Consider the following 27,734-nt stretch of genomic DNA (forward strand, 5'->3'; position numbering starts at 1 on the left):
ACTTAGCTGCACAAAATAAAAGAAAGAAAATTGGAATGCGAACAAAAAAAAAAAAAGAGTATGGGCATCTGAGTGATGGGCTTGGGGTGCTTAAGTAGGCAAAAGAGTTAGAACTTCAGGCTGGCCAAAGAAGATGAATAAATAGACCTGAGATTATGAGAGTAGAAAACAGGAGGATAAGAAAGAAGAAGGATAGAGAACGAGACATTATACAGAAAAAGAGATTACAGAGTTTACATAAAGCAAGAGAAGATCAGATGGTCGCACCATCACTTCTCTGTCTACTTATATTCCAAAACTGAGGCTTCCCAACAGTGGGTAACCAGATGCCACCTTTAAAAAAAAAAAAACAGTTCTCTTCAGTTTACTAAGATTATTCTAAATATATAAGCAAACTTTAAGTTGATTCAGATTTAGTATTTTTTAACGATTATTTATTTTATGTATATGAGTACACAGTTGCTCTCTTCAGACACACCAGAAAAGGGTATCAGACACCATTTCAGATGGTTGTGAGTCACCATGTGGTTGCTGGGAATTGAACTCAGGACCTCTGGAAGAGCAGCCAGTGCTCTTAACCGTTGAGCCATCTCTCTAGCCCAGATTTAGTGTTTTTAAAACAGAAACAATTGTGATTATCCTAGGATCTGGGGTTCAGTTAGGAAAATGGATTATTAACACACATTTTCTACAATGCCTATATACAATGCAAAACACACATTATGTTTCTACAACGTGGTTAACACCATGTCAAGTGTGTCACGTTGTACCTGAACAGGAAAAGTTTAATAAAGAACCGTGTCAATCTATAACAGCACAGGAGGTGCTTGTACAGACACGGATTGTAGAAATTGAAAAGGGAAACAATTGTTTTGAGGGTACATAGAGAAACTTTGCTGAAAAGGAGACATAATTTGACTGATTGATAAAATACAAATGTTCACAACCATAGGAGAAAACCAAGATAATTTTATCTGAAAGAATCCATGTAGAACTAGAATAGTACAGGGTGCTGATGGCATGCCTGGGGGACAATAGGCCCATCATTTCAAATAAAGTCAAGCGGCCATGCAGAGCAGCTGCTGCACAGCCAAGGAAGACCCCATTCAACCTAGGAAACTACAAGCTACTACCAGAACAAAGCAAAGGAAAAATGGATTGTAATAGATGAATCCAGCTTTCAGTCTGGAGACTTTCAATACTATGTTAATGACCAAAGTAAGGAAACCAGTACAAGACAGTTTTCAGTAAAATGAATGTGGAATGACAACTTGATTTTCTCAGCTATATTTCTATTGTGGTAATAAATAAATGGATAAGTAAATAAATAAATACCATGACCACAGCGTCTTATGGGATGAAGGGTTTATTTGAGTTTATGGTTCCTGAGGGATTAGAGTCCATCACCCTGATAGTATCAAACAGTGATTTTAAACAGGAATGATGCTGCAAACTGAGAGTTCATATCGTGAACCACATTCAGGAAGAGAACATCCTGGATGAGTCTTTGAATTCCTGAAGCTCACTGCAGCAACAATTCTTACAACAAGGCCACACCTCCTAAGCCAAATAGGGCTACCAACTAGGACCAAGCATTCAAGCAGCTGAACCTACAGGGGCCATGCTCATTTAAGCTACCACACCAGTGGAGGTGATGAGCAAGCAGGTGCAAGTAAGAGATGGAATAACAACGGAGAAGTAAGAATTGGACATGTAGATTTTGTACTCACCAAACAGTATGATAATCACTGAAATCTGTGAGCAGCCAGATATCTGAAGTGTATCAACTACAAAGTTAGCCAGTTGTCATGGCACATCATGCCTATAGATGATAATTCCAGCTATATACAAAGCAGAAACTAGGAAGATGGACAGTTCATGCCTAGAACTTAGCAAGACAGTCTCTCAAAACAAAGTAAAATTTTGGCTTAGGCTGTAGCAAAGTGGTAGAAAAACTTCCTAGTATACACAAAACCATTGGTTCAATCCAGAGTCAAGGAAAAAATAAGGAAAAAGCAACAAGTACACAAGAAATGTTCAACAAAGAGGAGAAGCAATCACTACAGAGGAATAATGGAGACTGAGGCCTGAGGACATTCTGCTAATAATAAATTAATATTCATTAGAGCAATTTTAGTTCAGTGGTAGGAACAAAATCGGAATTCTTTTAAGGGTGAGATAATCGTAGCTGGGCATGTAGAAAATGCCTACTGTCCATTATGAGAACAAAAAAAGAAAAAATAAAGAAAAAAAGAAATTGCTAGATTTACAGCATCATGAAGGAACTGGATGGAGAAGTGGTACTGTAATTGTGTTGTGTTGTTTGTTTGAGCTTCCTTTGTACTACGGGGAAATACTCAGTAGAGAAAAGATGAATGAAGACATAGAGATCTGAGGAAATAGTTCAAAGGCTCACTCATATAACATCTTGCCTCCGCATGATTCTTGTGATAGTTGAGGCTCTTTGTTATACATTAATATACTTAGCCCATCTGATTCTCATAGGCTCTGGTAAGGTGGTTACTGGTATCATCCTCATTTTCAAAGATGAGGAAACAAGCACACAGAGGATGGATTACTCACAAAATACCACTATCTAGAATGGGTGGAGTCAAGAAATGAATTCAAATAGCTGATGTAGAAGGAATACACCCTTACCCACAAGTCTATAGTTGTTTCACAAATAATAGAAGGAACTAACAGATATGGTTTCCTTTTACTATATGAACAATAACAAATAAGGCAGACAGATAAAACAGCTCAGAACAAGATGAAATCAAAGCGTGATGTGGCATGACCTCATTATGGACTTCTGATTAGAAGGTAGGGAGGAAATGGATTGGGGTCAGAGTATCACATGATGTGGCATGACCTCATTATAGATCTCATCACATGATGCGGTGTGACCTCATTATGGACTTCTGATAAGAATGTAGGGAGGGAATGGATTGGGGTCAGAGTTTAAGATACAAAGCATCTGGTGAGAATTTAGAAGAATGCACTGCAACTTCAACAACAGCAACAAAAATGAAAGAATGCTGGACCCCACAGTCCAGTCATGTCAAATTCAGCATGTGTTTCCAGGGAGTTCTTCAGAAGCAAGAGTAAGAAGTCTTATGTGTAGGTAAAGCTGTAAGGTCAAACTTGGAAATCACGTTAGCACATTAGAATAAAGTTCATCTGTACAGCTGATTATGTTTTACAACTCCAAGCCAGGAGATTTTATTTCAAGAAAATAAGAAATGTTGGTAAATGTGAAATATTAGCCAAAGTTATGACATGTTACTATCAAATTTAGTAACTAATATATTTTAATGGGGGATAGGAATATGTGACTAATTAATTAAATCTTCATTTGACAAATACTGTCTTATTACAAGATGGTTTTTATTAGCATTTTGGATATAAGTGAGGTTTTGTTTGATATAAATGAATCTTAGACTCTGAAAGACAAAAAAATCTACTTATAAAGATTGTTTAGTTTATACAACTTTTACCTTTTTAGTTTTTCTCCTCAAATAGGACCTCAGTTGTGTTGACTCTGCTGATGCCAATCTCATAGACGCAAGTGACCCTTCCAATGCAACCTGGCTCCTACAGGCAAGTCTACAATACCTGCATGCCTATGGCTTTTGTGAATTATTTTTCAGCCTAGATAAGCAAAGCCAAACTAGGAATGGGATGGTAGATCTAATATTGTTGAACAGTTGCAATCAGTACCACAAAGATACCCAAAGAAGGGGCTGCTTTTTATAACTAATACCTATAAAATATAATTATTGCCTATCATGCAGCACAATTTGTAAGTCAGAGAGTAGCTACATAATTGTCACAAAGTACCTACAAGTCAAAATTATTTTCATATATACTTTAAACAAAATAAACTCATTTTAAGATGCTTCCTTCCCTACTATATACTTCTTTTTATCGAACACCAAGAGCAGGACTCACCTAAAATCAATAGTAATGTCATCCTAAATGTTGTTGGTAGGTAATTCATCCTATAAATATTATTTAACTCATAACTTACTGTCCATTCATCACAAATGATATAAAATACAAAAAGCTAATTCTTTATACACCGATGCTCACTTCTCAGATGACTATATCTGCAGTAGGTTATCAACATTATTTTTTTTAATGAATAAAATCTCAAGGGCCAATGACTTTTGTTCTGCCATCTCCTAGGAGATGCCTTTGCTTTTATTTTTAGTGGCAGTGATGCACTTTACTAGACATGAAGCAAGTTTTGATAAATTCTTTTAAACAAGATTTGTTAATCTGAATTATTTATTTAATTGAAGGTCAGTTATTAGTTTAGAGAATTCTGGGGCTCTGAGAGTCTGTATTAGATAACCTGGTTGCTATGTAACATTCAAAAGGACACTTACTCAAAGGCCACACAGTGGTACTGTGCATTGCTAACAGGTCTCATGAATGCACTCCAATGGCAACCACAAATATATTATAATACACATAATATATTAGCATATACTTATAGCCCAGGTGCTAAACACTTTGTGTCTTACAAACGTACATGTGTGTGTACACAATATGGCCTATATATAATATATACAACATATATACACATATAATTATATATATGGTATATATAGGATATATAGTATACAAAACACATAAATTTATGTAATTACATATATATAGTATATAAAATATATGCACTTACTATAAACTATTAGACAAATAGACATTATATAATAAAATACTAATTTTATTTTTCAGATACTTGAAATAATTCTAAATATTCCTTGTTTACAGTCTGGATCTATATCCTCTCAACAATTGACTGTAATTAATTAAGCTTCCAATGATAGTGAAATAAGACTAGAACAAAAACTAATAGTGCCACCCTATTAAGTTCTAGACATTTCCTTGGTATCTCTACCCTGGGATAAGACCATGAAATAATGAGGAAACGACAGAAGGAATGGAATTAAGAAAAATGCATGTCTATCAATGTCTATCATGTCTAAAAGTCAATTGTCACCTACCTAATGTACTATAACTCAACCCAAGTATTGAATTATTTAATATATTTAAATATTAAATATATAAGCATTTAGAGCTTTTATCTAGATGTATCATGTTTTATAAGTTAAGCACCCTAAAGTTTCATAGCAAAGAGCAATTCTCATTTTAGCAAAATAGTCTCACCTTATTGTTTGTGTCCTGACTAAGAAGAGTAGGGGATTTCTCCTGTTCATCCCTCAGTGAGAAGGAAGACAAATGACTGAAGGGTCCTGGGGTAAGACAGTCAGCATGAGAGAGAGTCTGTGGATATAGCAGGGACTTAGCAGGAGGGTAGAGTTTAGACTGATATAAAGGATGGAGAGAGACAGGCTTTTGAGAGATGGCCATATCCTAGGAAGAAGAAAGGCACAGGAAAGGTTAGTGAATGAAAATCAGGCATGCCACAACTTACCTGTGAAAAGGAAAAAGAGTACGCCTTAGAAGGCATCGCTCACAAGGTACTTGTTTTCATAGTGACTATGTTGTCTCTTTGAATAATCTTTTTGACCCCACCTTCAGCCTTTCCTGCAAGCAGGAGCTTGCAACATATCTCCTGGAGATTCTGTTTGTTATTCATGAAAGTACTGATAGAAGAAATGTATAGAGAATTGCAGAACCTATCTGGAGGGGGTTAGTTGGGCCCAGGCAAGCAGTCAGCAAAAAGGAGTCAGCAGTGGAAGGCATTAACTCATGAATACAGCCAAGTTGGTCTAGAATTTTGCCAGAGCAATGGGAAGGAGTTAATTTATGAGCAGAGGCAAAGAAACTCAGGATGTATTAACTTAGCCAACTGAACTGAAATAAAGGATTAGTTATAGATGAGTCTAAAAGGAATAAAGACTATTTTCACTTCCAGGCAGTGTTGTCTCGGATGGAACCTCACAGTTCAGCAAACAGGTGAGTTCGCTGTAGTAGAGGCCATATCTAGGATGGATTGCCAACACATAAAAGGGTGAGTGCGAGAGATGGAAGGAACAGTCAAGTAAACAAGAGCATAAGTTATGTGAATGAAGCAAGGAATCCACAAAGGTTAGAAGGAGCTGACATATACATATGAAGTATAGTTATAAAACCAAGGGATAATATTTACGGTTATGTAGAAATGTTTTATACTTCTGAAATCTTGTCAGTAGATAAATTGATTATCCTACAACAGAGCCCACCAGGACATTTACTGTACGCCGAGCAACCTACTTTCTTACATTTCTGACAATAGAATCCAGAAAAGAGAGGCTACAGTAGATACTTAATGCATTAATATTGAATTTCAAAGGAAAATGATATTTCTTGTAACTTCAATGGTGTGTTTTATTATTTGTGTGCTTTGTAAATAATAGAAAGCTATTCTTTCATACTTGTAACAAACTTAGTATAAAATAATACCTGTGGATCACAATGGTATTTGGCAAACAAACTCAGCTTGTAACAGTAAATAAATGTTTTACATTCATGTCCTTCATTTTAAGCAATATTTTTAAAGTCTTGGATAGGCCTTTAAACCAATAAATGAAAAATGCGGACTATAAGAGGAACATTGCTAGTTATTAATTCTATGGGTATTCAGTTGATTCTCTTAGAACATCCAGGAACACTACCTAAAATGTCAACTCACCTAACACAGTAATGAATTTACCTCCCTTTTCCCTAGTTAACATATATTTCCTTTCTATCTTTTGTTTAGTTTCTTTAGTTAATACTTATCAATACTACCCCTGCTAGTAAGCAACTTAAATGAAACATATTTATATAGAAACATATTCAAATTTTACCAATTTTCTCAATCACATAGTGAACAACTAATTGCCTTATTTAGTGTCAAAAGCAATTAGTAGAAAATTGAGGAGCAAAACTCCCTGTGCAAGAACAAGGCCATGTTCCCAGTGATAGTTGAGGAAGCTTCGGAAAGGGTGGCCTAGGAGTCTCTTGTTTAAAGACTGTTGGCTTTCTTAGGACGTAGAGTACCAGTTCGCTGAATGTCACGAGTCAAGTCTTGAGATCCATGAGAAGCTATGTAGCCTTCACACTTGGGAATCAAATAGGATCAAGCTTTGTGCAGTTTGAGAGGAATCTCACCATGGCCCTTCTCTGGCTGAAGGAGTATGTCAGTCTGCACACTTCTATGAGATCATGTGATATCCTCAGCTTGTCATGAGAACATGTGATATCCTCAGCTTGTATAGACAGCTGAGCAAGAAGAAAGAGCATGCTCTGATCACGGTGGACACACGAAGAAGCTGAGTATTGGCCAAGCTAATTTAGTACTTTCAAATACAGGGGTGAATTATGAAAAATGCTTGGCAGATGACAATATTTAACACTTGAGACACTTTTCCGGTCTGAGACTTGTGGTACCAAAGCAAACTGGGACTTTTTCATTCCCCCACCCTGCACTCTGACTTTGATTCTGTATCACTTGTATTATTCTTCACTTATTACCAAGACTTTGCTCCGTTCATTAAACACCACTTTGTTCTGAATTTCCTAAGGTCTTTTCTTCCTTAGCATGGAGAAATATTAGTGTTGACTTTTCTCTCTCCATAGATAACCACTCCTCTGCATTTCTGTTTAATTCCTGGCTTAGTGGTTTTGCTTATTTTGCTGTGTTGTTTTGCACTGGAGGGTTTCTCCAATTATCCGGATATCTATTGTCTGTTATGTTATTTGAGTCTGACACAGGGCTTCATAGAGATGCTAAGCCCACATACTGTCCTTGGAGTTCACTGTCCAAAATATGGAAGTCTCAGTCATTTCAGAGTTTGCTGCTTTAGGCTGATCAGATTGCTCACTGAAAATTTTCCAAATCACCAGGCTAGAGGTTGAAAGAAAAATTACCAGCAGATAAGAAAAGCCAGGGGACTGTATTCTGAGATACAGTAGGAAAAAAAAAAAGAATGGGCTATCAACATGAGCCATGAGGCTTCAGGCTGTACCAGCTCCCCTTCAATCTGAAACCTATTTTCCTCTAACCTGAAGGAGGGGAGAATGCAAGCCACTAAGAGACAAGGTCTTGGAGATAGATACTTAAGTAACTGGTACTGTATCTCTTTTTTAGCTGCTGTTCTTTTATCTCTGGCAGGTTATCATCAGGCACATCTAAAGCCTCAGCCTGTTGAGGGATCTAAGGTAGAAAGAAAATCAAGGATCTCTAAGAAGCCAGCTCAGGATTTAGTTTCTACACTAGTTTTTATCAGTTTTACCTCATCAAGATGCTGTTATAGCTCTAAAAGTATGTTGTTCTATTTCTTCACTTTCCCCACCATGGGCTCGGCCATAAAAGAACATCCACAGAGTCATATATATGTATACACACACACACACACACACACACACACACACACACACACACACAGTGTGTGTGTGTGTGTATGTAATTCTTTTTATTGGACGAATCACCTAATAGACTTTTGTTTGATAAAAGTGACTCTTAAAAGTCTACAGAGCTAGGGTCTACTTCCTCCTTGAATGTCTAGAATGAATCCTACCTGTCAAAATACAGTTTGCTTTAATGCACTGCTGAGTTCTTTGTAGGTGAAGCTGAGATGCTTGCATGGCTGCCTGTAACTAAATTTGGACTCTTTCCTTTTTGTGAACTGGCTCTTGGGTACTGATGTTAGGGTTTCACTGTCTTGTCACCTTTAGTGTCATCCAACGCTTTAGTGAATACCCTTAGATAGATGTAGCCCACAGCTGTGTGCATTGCCTCCTGCTGATCCATTGTGCTCTAGAAACTATCTTTTACCACTTTCACTGTGTTTCTTTTGGCTACAGGTTTGGTGGCCTAGACTAGGAACCTGTAAGTTTCCCATGTCGGTTATAAATTGTATGTCTCCTTGGATTTGCCTCTGTGTAAGATGGGGAGAGTGTTGTACATCTAGTGGCTTCTGTGTTGTCAGCTATTTCCATGTCTACTTTTTATTTTATATTTTCTCCCATTTTACTAATCTTTTAGCAGACAACTTGCTGTTTTATATAGTTTTCAAAGAGCACATTTCATGTTTCTGATTTCTACAGTTTTCTCCTTTATATCCATGTCTAGTCTAATATCAATCTTAACTCCACTCTCTTGGTTTTTATATGTAGCAGATAATGTTTTTCCTCCTAAATAATGTTTTCTAAATATTAATTTTTGTTGTGGTTATTCTGAATTCTCCAAGGTGAATGCTCAATTATATTTTATTCTCTTTCTTTTCTTCATTAACCATATTTTCTGAATATTTCAAAAATTTTCTGAAATATTCTTTTAATAACTTCTAGAATAGTCTAATAAATAACAATTTTAAGTCCTAAGAGGGCAATATATCTCTTAGATAGGCATTAAATTGCTTTGATGCATTCTAATTGATTATTTTAAAATATTATTTTGTTATCATTATAAAGTAACACAACCAGTGTCTAAAATATCAAAACACAATCTAAAATGACAATATTAAAATCTTCAATCAATCCTATGAACCCAGATGCAGTCCCCTAACACCACTTTTAGAATGCCAGAAAACCTGTTTCCTGGTGTCAAAATAAATCACAAAGCTTCAACAATCAAAATACTATGGTAACTGTGGAAAGAGAGATGCAGAGGCCAATGAATTGGAGTAGAGAGCCCAAAGTTAAATCCATAATGACCTTTGACAAAGATTCAAGGCATAAAGGAGGACACTGGATAGCCACATGTAGAAGAATGACATTTGACCCTTATATCATCTACAACAATCAATTTAAATATAAATGTTCTGAATTAAAAAAAAAAATAATAAAAGTATTTTGATGATGGCTTATGCAATGACCTTTTTTAGATATAGACTCATCAGCAGAATGGATGAAGAAAAATGTGGTCCATACTGAGCATGAGACACCTGCTGTCCTTTCAGAAGAACAGAATCCTGCCATCCAGACACTAACAGGTACTGAGTAACCTTACTACTGCAATGAGCAATCTGGAAAAGCTGCCTTTATAGAAACAGGGTAGATTGGTAACTAAGGTGGATGGGGAGGAGGAAGGATGGGAGATGAGAAAATGTTGATTGATGGGCACTGCTATACAACTGGAGAGGAACAGGAAGTTCTGGTGTGCCCCTGCAATGTAGGATGACTTGAGTCAGCAGTTATATACACAGAAGGTGTTGGCCAGAAGGTAGACAAACTCACTTAAGCAGATTAAGTGAGCTCTGGAGATCTAATGTAGGCAACATTGCTATAACTGGCAATCCAGCACTGTATATTTGAAAGTGCTGAGAGGATGGATCCAAAGTGCACTTCCCAAAATAACAATAACAACAAGTATGAACAGTTCTATGTGGGGAGATGTGGGTAGACATGCTACTTGAGACCATTTTGTAATTTAGAAGGATATCAAAACATCAAATTGTATACTTACATATATAGTATTTTTACTTATTTTTTTAGAAATAAATAAAAGTAGGACTAAAGAAGAAAAAAAAGAAACTTCATTTTGAGTTTCCTTGCAAAGCAAATATTTCATATACATTGTCAGGGAACTTTTGGGAATTCTCGGTTTGTCAATTTATAAAATTCTGTGGTCTGGCAAACTTGAGTGTCTTGTTTCTACTTTGACAATTAGTGGAAGGTTCTGCTTGTCCTAAGAGATACATTCTATGATATTAAAGGAATACCAAAGGAATAGTGTTATTTCTTGCTTGGGTTTGGTTGTGAGATTACAGAGTTCAAATATCTATTAGAGTTAACTCAGAGCAGCCGTGTTTCTGTTTGCCATTTACTCTGTCATAAGCTGGAAAATAATTTAAAACGCCTCACCATTAATCTATTTTCATGTAATCCTCAAACTTTCATATATGGATATTAAATTTAGCATTTAGAGACTCTAGTTATATTTTCTTTTTGAGTTTTATCCTTTAGCATTTGGAGAAAATATTGTCTTAAAGAAATATTGCCTATTCTGAAGGTACGCATGCAGAGGCACTTGCCTGCACAGGTGCACATGAAATCAGAGGTGGACTTTCAGATGTCTTCCTCAGTTGCATCTCTGTCTTGTGTCTTTATTATTATTATTATTATTATTGTTATTATTATTATTATTAATTTGAAGACAGGGTTTCTTGCTGAGTCTGGAGCACATCCTATTGGTTAGACTGGCTGAGCCAAAAGTCCCTGAGAGCCACCTGTCTCCTCTGTGCCCCTTTGCCCCTATTCTTACATATGAGTGCTAGAGATCTGAGCTCAAGACCCCACACTGGTGCAGGGAGCCCCTTACCCCTTCCTCCCTGGTCCTGATTCTTTTGTCTCATCATCACCCTTCAGTGGTTTCTATTGTAACTGCAACAATCTAACAAGGTCTTTTAAATATACTCAATGCACTCCACATTTTCCCATAAGGTTATTGACTTTAGCCAATGCTTTTCTCTAGTTTTCCCATAAGGCTCAAGAATGTGACTTTTTGTATGGTTCACACTTAGAACATAAATGTGCTAAGTTGAAATATTTTAAAGTGTATGTTCTGATATAGACACATAATAAAACTCAGTTTATTGATTTCTTCATTACTCATTTTCCCCACATCTCTAAGACCAGCCAGTACAATACACATCTATATTTCAAATTATTTATATAACTAAAAACTGGTCATCTGGTCAAGTCAATATTTTAAATTTATACTTATGATTGATTAGCTTTATTGGACATAGAATTTCTTGTTATTTATGCTTATGTCATTTTTATTGTTTTGTCCAGATTATTTTAGAGTTTTGGTTTACCTTAAAGAAAGGCAGTTATTTTATCAGGATTATTTTAGTGAAAAAGTTAAGATGATAAACTCTGGATTATAGCTATGAGCTATAATTGAATGCAACAAGATTTCAACCATTTAGAAATCAACTACAAGGGAGAATGAGCAAAGCACAAACCTTCCTACTTTAGGTGTAAGCTGCAGGCATTTTGTAAAGGAACTGTCCATGGACGTTGTAGAGTCCACACATCTATCTATCCCACAAGGACTTGACCTCACCACGATCATGTGAGAGCAGCCTCTACAAGATGCAGGTAAACAGGAGCAGCCAACTTCCCATAAGGTTATTCATAAAGATACTGGTAGAACATATTTTGTCCCCAGGCCATGGTTTCAAACTCTCTTTTCAGTTTATTATTAAAGCACATTAATAATTTCTCATATCTCAGCCACCTCCTGTGTCACCGTAGTGAATTATCTTGTGCTCAGCACGTCACTGTGAAAATCACTTTTCTAAATGATCTGAAGGGATTGTCATTCTCCTCCACCTCAGCAGTCAGCATGTGAATCTTCAAGTTCTAATTTTTAAAGGAAAAAACATACCTGCTCTCATTATTAATATAGTCAGTGTAGATATTTCTGGTTAAATGTTTTAAACTACTTGCTCTCTCCATAATTGCCCTCTCCAATATAAAATTACTTTTTAAAAAAACTCCCCAAATTTTGAGCCTTATTTAAGTTTGATTATTTAAAAGGGGCAAATTATTTTCATTGGTGTTGATATGGTACACGGCAAAACTTCAAGAAGATACGGGAGCACGAAGCAATAATATTCTGTTCATCAGAGGGAGAAATAGCAGACAAATACGTGGTAAGTAAATTGATTTGGCTCTGCCTAATTGACAGAGAAAATGAGAAAATGAATGTCACAGTCGTGTCTAGGGTTCTGTCCACTCTAGCAAAAGGTTACCTTCTCCTCAACCATTAAACTCTTAACTTCAAAAGCTACTTCCATTGCAATAAAGAGGCGTTTCAAGCCACTTTGGGCTCTTCTCATTGAAAACTACAGATCTCACTCTCTTTTGTTCTGTTCCTAGCATTTTAAATGGTACCTCCTTTCCTGTGGTTTGGAAGTGATAGGGAAAATTCACTGTCTCTGTATGGACACTGTCTGTTCGTGCTGAGTGTTATCTACAGAGCACAAGCCAACTGTGTGACCTAAATCTCAGCTTGATCCCTTAGGCATCTGCTAGCTTCTTGTTGAAACAGTAAACTACATTAGCAATTGTTCAAAATAAAAACCATAGGGTTTATCTTCTCTTTTAATTTAAGGCAGCATTCAGTTAAAGTCAAGAAGAGTTATAGTATATTCTGAAAGAATGAATCCTTTATCCAAAATGAATTCACTGTTTTACATATACCATCACAAAGCCCACAATACTATGATAGAGATTCTGGCTGGCTACATATATTGAAGATCAGTCTAGTAAACTAGGCTTCATAGCTGTGAATGTGAGCCATACCTTCTGGTTCACAAACCTCAATTTAAAAAAAAGACATATTTAAGCTAACACATCTATTTTAAAAACTGATGTGAACCAAAAAAAGGAATTTATGAATCAAGAAAAAATTTAGCATATGTTCAGCTATTTCAAATCTTCTATATATTTTTAAAAATAATTGCAACCTAATTTTGAAGATAGACTTCAGTTCACAGTGTTTCAAGTGTATAGTGTCTGGCAATGGAATAGTATGAAGATGGTTGAAGCAGAAACTCAACAGAACAGATGGAGAAAATAGTTCCTAAGCTCATCCAGCGAAGAGTGTTAAGATACCATGTCTTTCACATTTCTCTATTTGTGCTTTATTTCCCACCCTTATACTGTTCATATGGACATATTGACAGAAATTTAGATTGAAAAATTAGAGGGTAGATTTTTTAAAAGGCTTCTTTGTCTCCTCAAAATGGAAAGGAGATGAACTCAGTGACTTCTCAAAAAGATGTAAATCTCCTTCTTCCAACACAATAATGATTTTACGGGAAATTACAATCGTAAATATATTAAAACTGTACTCCTTCAAAGAGTCCAGAACCTGTTGACCATATCCATTTCATTTCATTATGACAACATTGATCACAACAACCAAGATGAGGAAGCAGCTTAAGGGCCTGTCAATGAGGAACAGATTTGAAAATGTGAAATTCAAGCCACAAAATATTATGCAGCCTTATCAATGGAAATCTTGCCTTTCTCAGCAACATGAGTGACTCTAAAAAGTATTACTTCAGGTGAAGTAAGTCAGTCACAAAAGGATAAATATTGCATATCTTCAACATAAAATGTGAGAAAGCCTAAGCACAGAAATAGAGTAGAGCCATGGTGTTTAATAGTGCAGGGCGGAGAGGAGCCAGGAAGATGCTGGTCACCTATACAAAGGTAGGAGCTAAACATTTGGTTCCTAGTTGGTGATGTTCTTTGGGGAAGCTGAGGAGGTGTGGTTTTGCTAGAGGAAAATGACATGTGATGTTAACTCTGTCTTTCTGCTTCATGCTTGCTGTGGACGATATGATCTCTAAGCTTCCTATTGCACACCCAAAGCTTGCTGCCATCCCTCCCCACTATAATGGACTCTTATCACTTAGGAACCATAAGAAAAAATAAACTCTTCTTTAAGTTGCCCTTTGTCATGATGCTTTCTCCCAGCAATGGGAAAGTCACTACACAAGGACTCACAAGAACAAAAGTGCAGGGAGAGAGACAGCAATGCCAACTTCACAAAACACAACACTACCATACTGGGTGGAACCCCTGGCTCTGGCCCAGCAATTGTATTTCCAAATTTGTTCTTCCAACTAGTCAAGGATGCTGAAGATGAACTCCAATTTAATGCTCAGAGTGGTAAATGTTAAGGCATTATTTCATCCAAAACATTTAGTTGTTTCTTTGTTTCAAAGTACACTTTTGAGAGCTCATGGCAGAGGGAATATTTGGGAGTCAAACATTCTAGCTTCAAATATCTAGGACATTGGATAACAAAATTCTTTTAGAAAACATGATAGATCGGAGTATTAATATGCAATTATAGGCCAAAAAATCAAGTCTTACCAAACACAAATAAGTTGAAATAAGTCCATATATTTTATAAGCTCATAGATTAATAAAGTTAAAAGTCATGTCAAGTAAAATTACAGAAACTAGATAAATACATTAAGAATGAATAAGCCTGGCGTGGTGGCACAGGCCTTTAATCCCAGTACTTGGGAGGCAGAGGCAGGAGGATTTCTGAGTTCAAGGCCAGCCTGGTCTACAAAGTGAGTTCCAGGACAGCCAGGGCTATACAGAGAAACCCTGTCTCGAAAAAACCAAAAAAGAAAAAAAAAGAATGAATAAAACATCTTTGATCCAAGCAGAAATTAGTGAAAGAGTAAACAATTAATATATAAACAACTTTCGGCTACCGCAAAGAAAGAAGTGCCAATATTGCACCTTTAGAAGGAGAATAATTCTTCCTTTGGGCATAACGGGGAAGACATAGACCAATTCCTCTGATAACAGAAACACCAAAAAATCTCAATAAAATTCTCACAAAACAAAATCAAGACCACATATTTATGAAATTCCTAGCCAAATGGATGGACCTGGAGGGCATCATCTTGAGTGAAGTAACACAATCACAAAGGAACTCACACAATATGTATTCACTGATAAGTGGATATTAGCCCAAAACTTAGGATACCCAAGATATAAGATACAATTTGCTAAACGCATGAAACTCAAGAAGAACGAAGACCAAAATGTAGACACTTTGCCCCTTCTTAGAATTGGGAACAAAACACCCATGGAAGGAGTTACAGAGACAAAGTTTGGAGCTGTGATGAAAGGATGGACCATCTAGAGACTGCCATATCCAGGGATCCATCCCATAATCAGCTTCTAAACGTGGACACCATTGCATACACTAGCAAGATTTTGCTGAAAGGACCCAAATATAGCTGTCTCTTGTGAGACTATGCAGGGGCCTAGCAAACACAGGAGTGGATGCTCACAGTCAGCTATCGAATGGATCACAGGGCTCCCAATGGAGAAGCTAGAGAAAGTACCCAAGGAGCTAAAGGGATCTGCAACCCCATAGTTGGAACAACATGATGAACTAACCAGTACCCCGGAGCTCTTGTCTCTAGCTGCATATGTATCGAAAGATGGCCTAGTCGGCCATCACTGGAAAGAGAGGCCCATTGGATTTGCAAACTTTATATGCCCCAATATAGGGGAATGCCAGGGCCAAAAGAATGGGAATGGGTGGGTAGGGAAGTGGGGGGCGCTATGGGGGACTTTTGGGATAGCATTAGAAATGTAATTGAGGAAAATATGTAATAAAAAATATTAAAAATTTAAAAAAAGGTTTTACACCTTGACCAAGTTAGCATTAATCCAGTTATGTAGGGTTGGTTCAACACATACAAACCTATGGGAGAAATACAGTATATAGAATTAAGGATAAAAAACACAGGTCCATCTCAGTAGATGCAGAAAAGCCCTTTGACAAAAGTCAGTATCTCTTCATGGTTAACTAAAAAGCTGGGAATAGAAAGAACATACTGGAACTTAATGGCTACATGCAGCAAAATCTATAGCTACTATATACTAAAAGGTAAAAAGAACAAAGAGCACTTTCCCTAAAATATAGAACAAGACAAGGCTGTGGCTCTTCTCTTGTTTAAGAGTCTTAAATTCTAAGCTGGAGCAATAAGACAGAAGAACAACATAAAAGGTAAAAATAGAGAAGGAAGAAAAATGGGAAAGGAATGCTACTTCCAAATGACATGAGCCAGTCCTTAAAACTTCTTTAAAACTCCAGCAGAAACTAACAAGCCTTAGTAAATACACTTGGCAGGATGCAACATCAACATATAATTTTATACACCAACAGAAGATTTATCAATAAAGAAATGAGGTCAGGGAAGGGGAAATGCTACTCACAGGCGCTTCAAAACCAAATGAATACCTAAGGGCTTTGAACTAATAACAATGGGGGCACAATACCCCAACTAGAAACCCTATGTCAGTAAGTCAAACCTCCAGTAGGAGAAATGTGTTACATTTTGTTCATTCATTGTCCAAAGGGACCCCATAAATTCCAGCAAATATTGCTGTCAATGTTACTGGTTACCCTCTCCAACCTGATGACAAGAAACTTATGCTGAAGACACTGCTTATTTGTTGCATCAAGCATGGAGAAATTTATTAGATGATCACATTATTTTGTTAGGTTTTAGTGGTGGTGGTGGTGGTGATGTTGGTAGTTTCATTATTTTAGTTTGGGTATTTGCTATCTTATTGTTTTTTTGTTTGTATACTTCTTTGATATTTGTTTTGTTTGGTTTTGATTTGGGGTTATTTTTAGAGGGGGGAGAACAAAGAGTTGGGTAGGTTGGGAAGGAGAATCTAGAAGGACTTGGAGAAGGGAAACAAGTATAAGAAGTCTAATAAAAAGAAAAAATACCCAAGAATAGCCCTAACCAGGGAGGTAAAAGACCTCTAGAATGAAAGCATTAAACACTAGAAAAAGAAATTGAAGACAGTAGATGGCAGACAGCCTTCCCAGATGCAGGCCCTGACAATGTTAATATTGGCAAAGTGGTAATATCAAAAGTTATCTACACGTTAAAGGCAACGTCCAGATTATTTTCACATACCTAGAAAAATATCCTAAATTCACTAGGAAGCATAAAAGTCCTTGAGAGGGCAAAGCAATCCAAGTAGAAAAAGGAGTATTTGATGTATCAAAACAGTTGGTTTCAGACCTCTAGAATACAATAGAGAGAGGAGGTTAACCCACACAGCTACCTAATTGTGTGTATGTATTGTGTGTGAGTGTGTGTGCTGTACAAGTATATGCATGCATATGCCACCCACCTAGTTTATTGAGACAGGAGCTCTTAGTGTACAGGGGCTCACACATTAGTTTATACTGACTAAGCAGTGAGTCCAAGGAATCATGTCTGTCCCCACAGTCCCCTCTGGGGTGGTTACAAGTCCCTGAAAAACATATATGACTTTTAAAATGCCTTTTTCAGTCTTATGTTGGTGAGACTTGAAGGGTGTATCTTCTACCATGACTAGGAGACACAACCTCACAGCAAACTCTTTGTTCCTCTGTTCCTATATACACTTTTAATGGGCATCTGAAAAATTTTCCAGTAAAGCTTTGGATAGGAACTGTGCAGAGAGGGAGATCAGATCCCATCTTGAACAAAAAGACATAAATATTCTGAAGGCATATAATCAGAACATTCTGCAGTGCTAGACATGGGCTGCCTTGACACCAAGTTCAAGGGGACCTTTTGTCATAGAGACTCCTGTGAGGAGACATTCTTCTATCAACCAGTAAAGTTCTCTAATGCTCTAGTCTGTGAATAGGATCCACTTGATACAGTTGTCTTCAGTTTTGGGGTTCTTTCGTTTAATAGTTTTAGGATCAAAACCAAGATGGAATTTAGAAAATCTATTTTGACAAGGCTCTTATTTAAAACCAAACTGTACTTTCTGTGAGAGGTCCTGAATATGCTCAAGCCCCTTGAATAAAGATTCAGAAGCATCATGGGCTACGCAGGTTTCAGGACACATCTATTGAAAGCTTTAATGGTGATATTCTTCCCCGTTGAATGAGGGTTAACACCAATTATTCCTTAGTAACTATTGCCTCATACTATGACAGCAGACATAACACCCTGAACTTCTTAGTGTGTATGCTTAAAAACAAAAACAATTAAAGAGGAAAAGTCTCTTGGAGATTCTTATCCCTACATACATCAGGTAAAGTGAAATAGAAAATAAAGTCTCCCTTAGCAACATAAATGCTGGCAACAAAAACTACAGCTCCTTAGTTATGATTTTTCCATTTGATATGAAGACAAGGTCAAGGGAAATTTAATGTCAAAGAAGAATAATGAAGCTTAAATATGAAGTGAGTGTATCTGATTGTATCATGGAGGAGAAATAATATTATTTTAAAAGGACATTTTTCAAAAAATGCAAATGAGTAAGTTAGTTTATAAGATATATAACAAATTATCTATTATATATACTAACCAGTGCATTCATAATGAATTCCTTCTTATAAATACAAAGTGAAGAGGGGAAATGAAGGGAGGAAGAAAAGAAGAAGCACAGAAGAAACATTCACAATGATAGCACTATTTGAGAGATGCCAAACTTCTAGGCTAAACCTTCCAAAGTCAATGTAACACTAAACGGTATTCTGTTTCTCACTCCTTAAAATGGTCCAAGTCATTTAGTCATTTCTACACCTAAAAAAATGTTCTTATAAACATCTTACCTGGAGAGATGAGTCAAAGCTTAGTCATGTTAGAAGGAACATTTATGACAGAAGAAACCAAGCCACCTTGATTGAAATGACTTTTGAAAAAAAAAATACTTGGTAATTTATGACATTCAGTGTAAAAGGAGGCATTGTTCATCTTATCTGTGACAAAGATATTTGCCTGCTATTTCACCTGGGTGGAACAAGGAAGGGCAGCTGAAGGTCATAGTCAATATATAACTTCATGGATAATTAAACGGCAATCTGAAAGTTTCTCACATTGTCATCAAACAGAGAAATTGAAAGGGAAGGGAGAAAAGTTGGATGTTTAAAAATATCAGGGGAGAGGGGATGAGAAGGATACATGGAGGAGATTTCTCCCACAATGATCCTATTTTGTTAGATGGCATCCTCTAACTCAGTGCTTCTCAACCTTCCTAATGCTGTGACCTTTTGATTTTATAAAAATCTGTGTTTTTTTTTTCTGATGGTCTTAAGCAACTCCTGTAAAAGGGTCATTTCTCCTCGTGAGGGGTCACAGGTTGAGAACCACTGCTCTAAATGGTCATTTTAACCAAAACATATTCTCTTCTCCACTGAAACAGGACAGAAGGAAAATGAAATGGAAGGGCCAGGCATGCTGGGAAACACTATTTCTCATAAAGAAAAAGAAGGTGTCTCTGGAAAATCAGATAAAACAATAACAGTCTCCCTTGGTTTCAGTCCAGACCTTCATGCTGGTTCTTTAAAGCTTTAAGGAGGCAATAACGTATCTAATCTCAGGAGCTACATTATTAATATAAGGAAAAAGGTGTTTTACATATTGACTTATAAAACTGAATTAAGATATTGTATTTTATATTAAAATGAAATTTTTCAGTGGAGAAGTTACCTTTAGCAAACTAATAGGTCACATGATCAGCAAGTCATTGCTTTGCATTGTGAGCTTTGATGCTCACAAGTCATCAAAACAATGTAATACCACTTCATCTCAGATCTCTGCACTTGCCACATGCTCACTGGGCCAAACAAGCCCAGTAATTATTTCTACCTCTGCCTTAAGTTACCAATAGCAGCATTCTTAAAAGTACATGACCATCACTACACGTCTGTATAAATCTGTATATTTAGGGTAGAATGTGAAGATGTTTTGTAATAATTCAAAAGGATCATAAATTGATATAATAATGGATTTGGAGTGAATTTCAGAAACACATAAGCTTTATTTAAAAAAGGGTTTTTTTAAAAATCCATCTAATGCAAAATGATACTCTCTTCCCTAGAACATTTTGATGTAAAAAAATCATTAAATAATAAAGTCTCAATTACTAGATTTCTCATTTGGTCTCAAACTTTGCTTTTAGTACTGGGAGGCTATTTGCAGACAATTTGTCAGCTCTTAATCTGTTCAGTAGGCTGCCCAGCTAAATCTCTTTGAGCTACAATACATACATCTCTGCCTTGTCTCATCATCTTTAGCATCTGACATTTTGTAACAGCATTTGGAAATCATATTTTATAGCAGTGAAACTGCTAGGGAAAATTTATGAACTTAGCAATCCCATCCAACATGTCCTGCCATGCGGAACAGCCCCCGGTACAAGGGAGATTAGTGGATGTGAGCTGCTTCAATTTGGCCAGCTGCCTGCCTAAGAAATTTTCTATTACATGGGCGAATGAGATCAACCAAGTTTGGAAACATTCAATTTGTTCTATGGCAGATTGAAAGAGAACAGTAGTGACTGGAGCTGAATGTGAACGTCTTCATATGGAGTTCTAGTGAGGTAGCAATGCCAGCATCATGAGTCACTGGTAACCATTGAATTCCTAGGTGGACTTAACTATGTCTATGTATGAGCTAACTTTGTAATCTGCTTCATTGTAGATTCTGGATGTAAAGAATTTATAAATACTACTCAATGTATAGAAGGCAGTTGAGCATAGGAGGCTTTCATGGCTCAGGATTCTATCAAACTTTGTCCTCTCTTACCCTGCCTGCATATGATGCTAAGAGAGCCTTGGAATTCACATGTAAGTAGGATGCTAGGTTCTTTCAGTTCTTAATATTCTGTAGTGTCCTATTAAGTCAGATGTCCTACCTTCAAGTAAGGATGTAGGAAAGAATTAATTAATGAAAAAATTTAAACACAATTGTGCCTGTAGTCTACAATATTAAAGAAAAAAACAGAAAATATTTTCATCCAATTATCTGGAAACACACAGATGAAAGCTGTAACATAAACAATGTTTTCAACTTGTCTAACCACAAAAGAAGAATGAAAAAGAAAACGACAATTCTTTTTAATGACAAGAATTTTCTGTACAGAAATGGAATTCATCATTCCACAGACAATGAAGGTGATAAATTACAGGCAGATTAACCTGAAGTGCACTAGGGAGTGTGCCTGAAGAAAAATTAAGTTTCAAGATTACATAAAAGGAAAAAATCTTTATCTTAAAGCAGCTAATCAAATTCTGAGCACTCTAATGTGCATAGATAATAATTCACAAAATTTAATTTAATATCTTCACTTTGTTTCCATATAAATACTACATTATATTGTAATAATATTTTACAATGATTTTCAAATCCAAAAGTTCACATTAGTCTTCAAAAATGTTAGTGTTGTACAAGCAATATGGGATTTTTCCCATTTTCGTTGACAATGAAATCTGTTTTCCTAATTTCTCTTTCTGTAATGTATAGAATTAATAATGATAAATTACATAACAATAAGATTTATAGCCAAATGAAAATAGACTGCCTCTTAACCTCTTTAAAGGCTCAAGCTTATAAAAAACAGAAGTCTCTCAAAATGAACATAAATAACTGAAAATATTTTAATCTTTATTTTCCTCTCACTTCTGATGTGAAATCTCACTATGCTGTGCAGTCTGGACTTGAACTCATGCATCAGGAAGTTGTATCACCTCTGCCCTCAGGAGCTGGAACCACAGCTAGAGACTATTCATCCATCTTCAATCTCATTATAGGAATAAAATCAATAGTTACTCACGAGAGTATATGTATGATGAACATTTCCAAGGTTACATAAAGACTTAAGAGCTAGTCAGGGCTGATCAATGATTTAACCTAACCCAAATCTTAGAGTTTAAATAATTGATGAAAAGGGTTTGATCCTCACAGCTTACTGCACACATTGAGAAACTGAAGTCATGGGAAGGCAATCTTTCCAGGGTCAAAGAGCTCACACATGGCACATGAAACATCCCTCAATCTTATAAATACAAACGTAGCTTACATTTCAAGAATATTGCTAGCTGTAGTTTCTGAATTAAATGTTTAAAGAGGATATTATACTTATATTCTTTTATAAATATATTCATTACCAAACATAAAATGTGATGAGATTGTGTGTTCTTACAGTATTTTTTCTATTTAACATTGCTTAGCCACTTAATGCTTAAGATTAAGAAAAATGTACAGCTCATGCCTAGTTCTTGCATTTAATAAGACAAATCAAGCTGTACAATTTCATTTTGCTGGATAAACAAACTTTTATATACATTTTAAAGATTTAACTTATTTTTATTTTATGTACATGAGAGTTTGGCTTGCAGTGTGTGTGTGTGTGTGTGTGTGTGTGTGTGTGTGGGTGTACACATGTGTGTGTGTGCACGTGTGCATGTAAGTGCACACGCACCATGTGTATGTAGTACTCAGGAAAAACAGAGGAAGGCATCAGGTCCCTATAATTAGAGTTACAGATGTTTGTGAGCCACTATGTGGGTACTGGAAACTGAACCTGGGTTCCCAGCAGCATCAGTGAATGTTTCTAACTGATCCATCTCTCTAGACCCTGAAGTGTTATATTATGTGCACGTGTATTATCATATTTTCCTATTATTGTAGAAAGTCCCCATTGACAGTTTTCATTTCTCCTTTCTGCAGCATTTAGCACTTATAATGCAAACAGAGCATGCATTCTTTACACACAGTCATGAAATTACCTGAGCCCTATACAGTAATTAGCACTCTCAAGCTAAAAGAATTACATCACACTTTAATTATACTATAAAATATATAATATACATATACATACACACACACACACATATATATATGTGTGTGTGTGTATATATATACGTATATATGTGTGTGTATATACATATATATATATCGCATCCGGGCAATAGGATTGTTGCCAACTCTAACAAATCTAAAATACCATATATTCTCAAAACAAGCTGGACTCAGGAATAATTCAGCAGCATATGGTCATCCGCAGCATGATCATGAGGTCTTGAGATGAATACTGCAGGTTCCCATACAATACCTACAATGTGTAGATATTGCTTTTCTTTTACTTTTTGGAAAAAAAAAACTTTGAGGTGCTTCAAAATAATACTCTTGAATATGAATTTCCATTTGTATACACATTTACCTGTTCCATTATCTGGGATAGAACCTATTAAACATATTTTCTTGCACATATTATATTGTTACGTTATACAGGCACTTATAATAGGACATACTTTCTATGTAGATACTTACCTGCTCAGAAAACAGGCCACTGTTGTCTTCTAGGTATTTACTGAAAGGGTTGGGTTCATAAACTTCTTCATCCTTTCTCAGGAGTAGTTTGGATTTTACAGGTACTGGACGAATTACTCCAGGCTTAGTCTTCATAAAGGAGAAATTTTTTTTAAAATAGAGGAGAAAATACTATTAAAATGAGTAAGTATGATTATTGTTGTTAGACAATGTTCTCACAATTTTCTTTTGAAATTTAAAGTGCTTTAAAATAATGGATAAAATGGCCTAGAAATCAGATTATTTTAACAATGTAACTAAGCTTAAAAATCAATATAATTGTTTACATATTATAGTCAATTAGTTCATTGATTATGGTAGCAACCAAGTTGTAAAGATCTACTATCATAATCTAAAATTGCAAAACCATACCAAATATGCTCTTCTACACTTTGCTTGATAAAGGTTTTTTGAATGCCTGTTCTGTGATATACATCATAGATATAATAGGATAGAGGACCTTGGAAATTCCATCCATATTATTATAGGCCATACACATATTACGTATGACAGAAATAGGTCTAGATGAAAAATATACTATCCCTATCTAGAATGTGATAGAGAGATCTGTTACCTTCAATTACTTTATGTCAAAGCCGGGGCTATAAGATGCCCTATTTTAACTTCAAAGGCAGATCTAATGAGATGAAGCTTTCTAAAGTGGCAGCCCAAAGAGGCAAACGCTGGGATTGAATGCCAGAATATCCATGGGTCCAGCTGGGCTTGTCCTGTACTTCCCTAAGACTGCCCTCTCCATTGACAGCAGGTTCCATTTGATGTAGTTTATATCAGAATAGCCTTGGCTAACATATCAGTCACTAGGAACTCATAAAACTATAGCCAGTGACAACATGAGAGGGGCTTGACTTCTTGGGGCAATTTCTAAACGTTTCACAACATGTAAAATCTTGTCACACTATCAAATGTCATGAAGTGATAGATACGTTTTGAAACCAGGCCAAATGAAAATTTAATAAAGAGAAATTGTGCCGCTCTTTGTTTGAGCTTTCTGCTGCAATCATTCTTGTCAGCCTCTTTACTCCTGGAAAACTATAAGTTAGCACTGCCTAGTCAATCCTGGCGTGCACAAGTTAAGCCCTAAGGGATTGCATCTATCTTTCTGCTCTATAAAGCACTTGATGTATTTTGAGTCTTGAATAAATGTCGCTCTGCAATACTCTTTTCCGTTGCTATTTCCCCAGTTGTTTGTGGTGTAGATGCCAAGTGGGGAAATACAGATTGAGAAAGTGTTTTCCTTCTTCAAGCTGAGAAATAGCTCCAGCTTAAGAAACTGATTCATCTCCAAGGAGAAAAATGAGCCAGTAGCATCCAGTTATTTAACACATATGAGAGCAAGTGCTCTCAAGTGCACAGCATAAGAGCACCACTCCAGTTCTACAGCCTGGTGTTGAGACCATGACCTTCTGTCATACAGACATCCTTCTTTTCTCCTTCCTTCTTCTCTCATCCCTACACTTTCTTCATGAAACCAATATAGAAAATCAAAACGACCTTCCCAGTCCCCAAACCAACATGGAACTTTAGGAGTTGAATCGAGGTGTCATCATGCAGAGAGGAGGACACCACCTAATGGAACTTGAACTGGCAGAGAGTCTCTGTGCCAGAGAAACATGACTATCTCATTTCCTGCACACCTGCACATTTCAAAACATTGCAAACAGATGTTTTGAGTTATATTGCCCTAGAGCCCATCTGACTTGTGACCAACACCTTCAAAGATGAGATCAGAAAAGAGACCATTTGGGGCCAGTGAGATGGCTCAGAAAATAAAGGAGGCTGCTGCTAAGCCAAACGGCTTGAGTTTAATTCTGAAGATTTACATGGTAGAAAGAAACAACTGATTCTCATCAGTTGTTCTTTGTTCTTTAACACACACACACACCACAAACACACACACACATGCATTCACACATGTGCTAAAGTTTTAACATTATGTAAAATTAGAAAAAAAAAAGGAAGGAATTTTCAGGGTGTGAAATATTAAGTGCAATGCATTTGAGTATCTGAGTCAGTCACTAATGCCTCAGGTTGCTTCTCTGTCAACCTTTCTGTTCCTTGTCTTCTGTGTGCTTCTTAGATATGGTGGCCTCACTAGCAGATGATTACTGAGTCTTATTTCCAGTCTCCACTGTACTGTAGGAGTTTTCCCACCTTCATTATTATTAAACACTGCATCTCATTCTACCTAAGTATCTGAACTGTCCCAACTCTTCATGGTTAACTTGATTTTCACAAATTTTTCTTTCTTAAACTGTGCATTAGCTCTTTCCTTCTTTTATTTTTGCTTCTGTACTTGATATAATTATCAGTATTTCATAGCCATGAGTGCAAACCAGAGGGAAGGGAAAAAACAGGCATGCAATGTCTTGGATACTATTGATATTCCCCTTCATATGACCTTCATCAGACCTTCCAAACACTCTCTCTATTGGTCAATTTAAAACTGTAGTCATTGTACACAACAAATCAGACTAAGGGTAGCTTGTGCCTCTCGCTCTTCTTCCACACAACGCACAACCAGTTTCAAATCCCTGTGGGCTATCTGGCACTTATAAACCCTCATTCTCCTAGACACCCTGAATCCATCATCCATCCATTTGGGTTATATGTTAATCTTTCACAAATATGGTAGGAGCTTTAAAGAGAGAAAATCAAAAGTCATTCAGTTACCATGTGAACCAAGACCTATATTTAGGACTGATCACCAGGTTTGTGCTTTTAAATGCTCCTGAACCTAGAAGACATAGACAACAATAGAGAAAACTTAAAATCTTTTTAAAAGCACCTGCTTCCCTATAACATCTGACCAATAGTGAAGTTCTTTCATTTTTTATTCCATTTAAATTAATTTCATCTCTTCATTTCCACCACTACCCTGCTTTTGACCCACCATTGCATCATTCTATGTCATTTTCTTATTTTCACTAGATCTTCTAAATAGTCTCAGAACATTATGGAACCCCAAGTTTTCAAGTTTTGAAAGATATATGTACATAAGTCCTCTCCTCTTTTAACTCATACACATATCTTACCCATATGCCAGTGAATCTAAACTTTACAACTGTCTAGATTTGATTAGCAGTCCACTCCCAAAGCATGATGGTATGATTAGAATAAGGGCATTTCAATTCTGAAATTTAGATATTAGACTATAAAATCTTAGAAAAAAAGAAAAAAAAAATACTTGACAGAGCACACCTCCTGAAGTGTTATAACTCTAATCTTTAGCTATGCACTTTCATAATGGGCAGTTTTAAATTATATTCCTAATCTCCCTTTCTATTCAGGAATGATGCCATGTAATGTTACCATATCAGCTTTATTTCTATGTCCTCAAATCCATCATCCAAATGTATTCTTAAAGAATGTGCCAGAAAGCCTTTAATATACATGACACAGCAAGGGCTTACAGGTGGCTCTTCCACAGTCCTTTCTTTCTGTCCTTCCTAATATGTTGTTCCTCTACATCAAATGATCATATAATTTTTTTCTCAATACAAAATTACAGCACAAAGTAAACTAATAGTTCCATCCAAGAAGTCTCCTAGTCCCTTGCCACTCTGAATAAGGTCTACAGACTTGCAACTGTGAGCATCTCCTGAGAACCCTTTAAACAGGGCAGACCTTAGAGTTATCCTTAACATAGGAATTAGAATCTACACTTTAAAAGGTCCTTAGATAGTTTGTGTGCAAAGGAAAAGCTACAGGGCACTAGACTAGAGCTTCTATCAAGTGAGCTCCTCAGCTGGAGATGGCTTTGCCATTTCAGACACATTTGTTTATAAGGGTCTTTTGTCTCCCATGGAAGAAGATCAGGCTGTTCTTTTTAGATTTCTCATCTCTGTTTTCTCTCTGCTCAAAGTAATCCATTATCCTTGAACATCAAGTAGGAGTTCTCCTGAAGGATTTCCTTAATTTTTGCAAATCTAATTTGCTAAGTCTGTGTGCGGACAAATACAAAGAAAATTAGATAAAGCCAATTGGAGGACTCCATAAAAGTGAGTTACTATGAGACCACCACTGTCCAACAACTAAAGCCATCCGCAGAGGGCCTCCTATCACTTTAGAATTACAGAATATCTAGACCTTTGACAAATAAACACA

The 27,734-nt window shown here is 36.3% G+C and overlaps 1 protein-coding gene across 15 annotated transcripts in view; it reads right to left on the bottom strand.

The window, feature by feature from the left end:
- Window positions 1-27,734, bottom strand: part of Mlip (muscular LMNA interacting protein) — a 244,876-nt gene that overhangs the window by 26,454 nt on the left and 190,688 nt on the right. For 13 of the 15 annotated variants that reach the window (XM_029481437.2, XM_029481430.2, XM_029481434.2 and 10 more), the window contains 2 exons: window positions 23,571-23,699; window positions 5,176-5,382 (listed from right to left, as the gene is read on the bottom strand). In XM_029481437.2, the coding sequence (XP_029337297.1) occupies window positions 5,176-5,382; window positions 23,571-23,699 (336 nt within the window). The remainder of the gene's footprint in view (window positions 1-5,175; window positions 5,383-23,570; window positions 23,700-27,734) is intronic. The other 2 variants (XM_029481436.2, XM_085844803.1) reach the window with 1 other exon arrangement.

Source organism: Mus caroli, unplaced genomic scaffold, assembly GCF_978045245.1.
Source record: "Mus caroli unplaced genomic scaffold, Mus_caroli_1 scaffold_11, whole genome shotgun sequence".
Classification (NCBI taxonomy): Eukaryota; Metazoa; Chordata; class Mammalia; order Rodentia; family Muridae; genus Mus; species Mus caroli.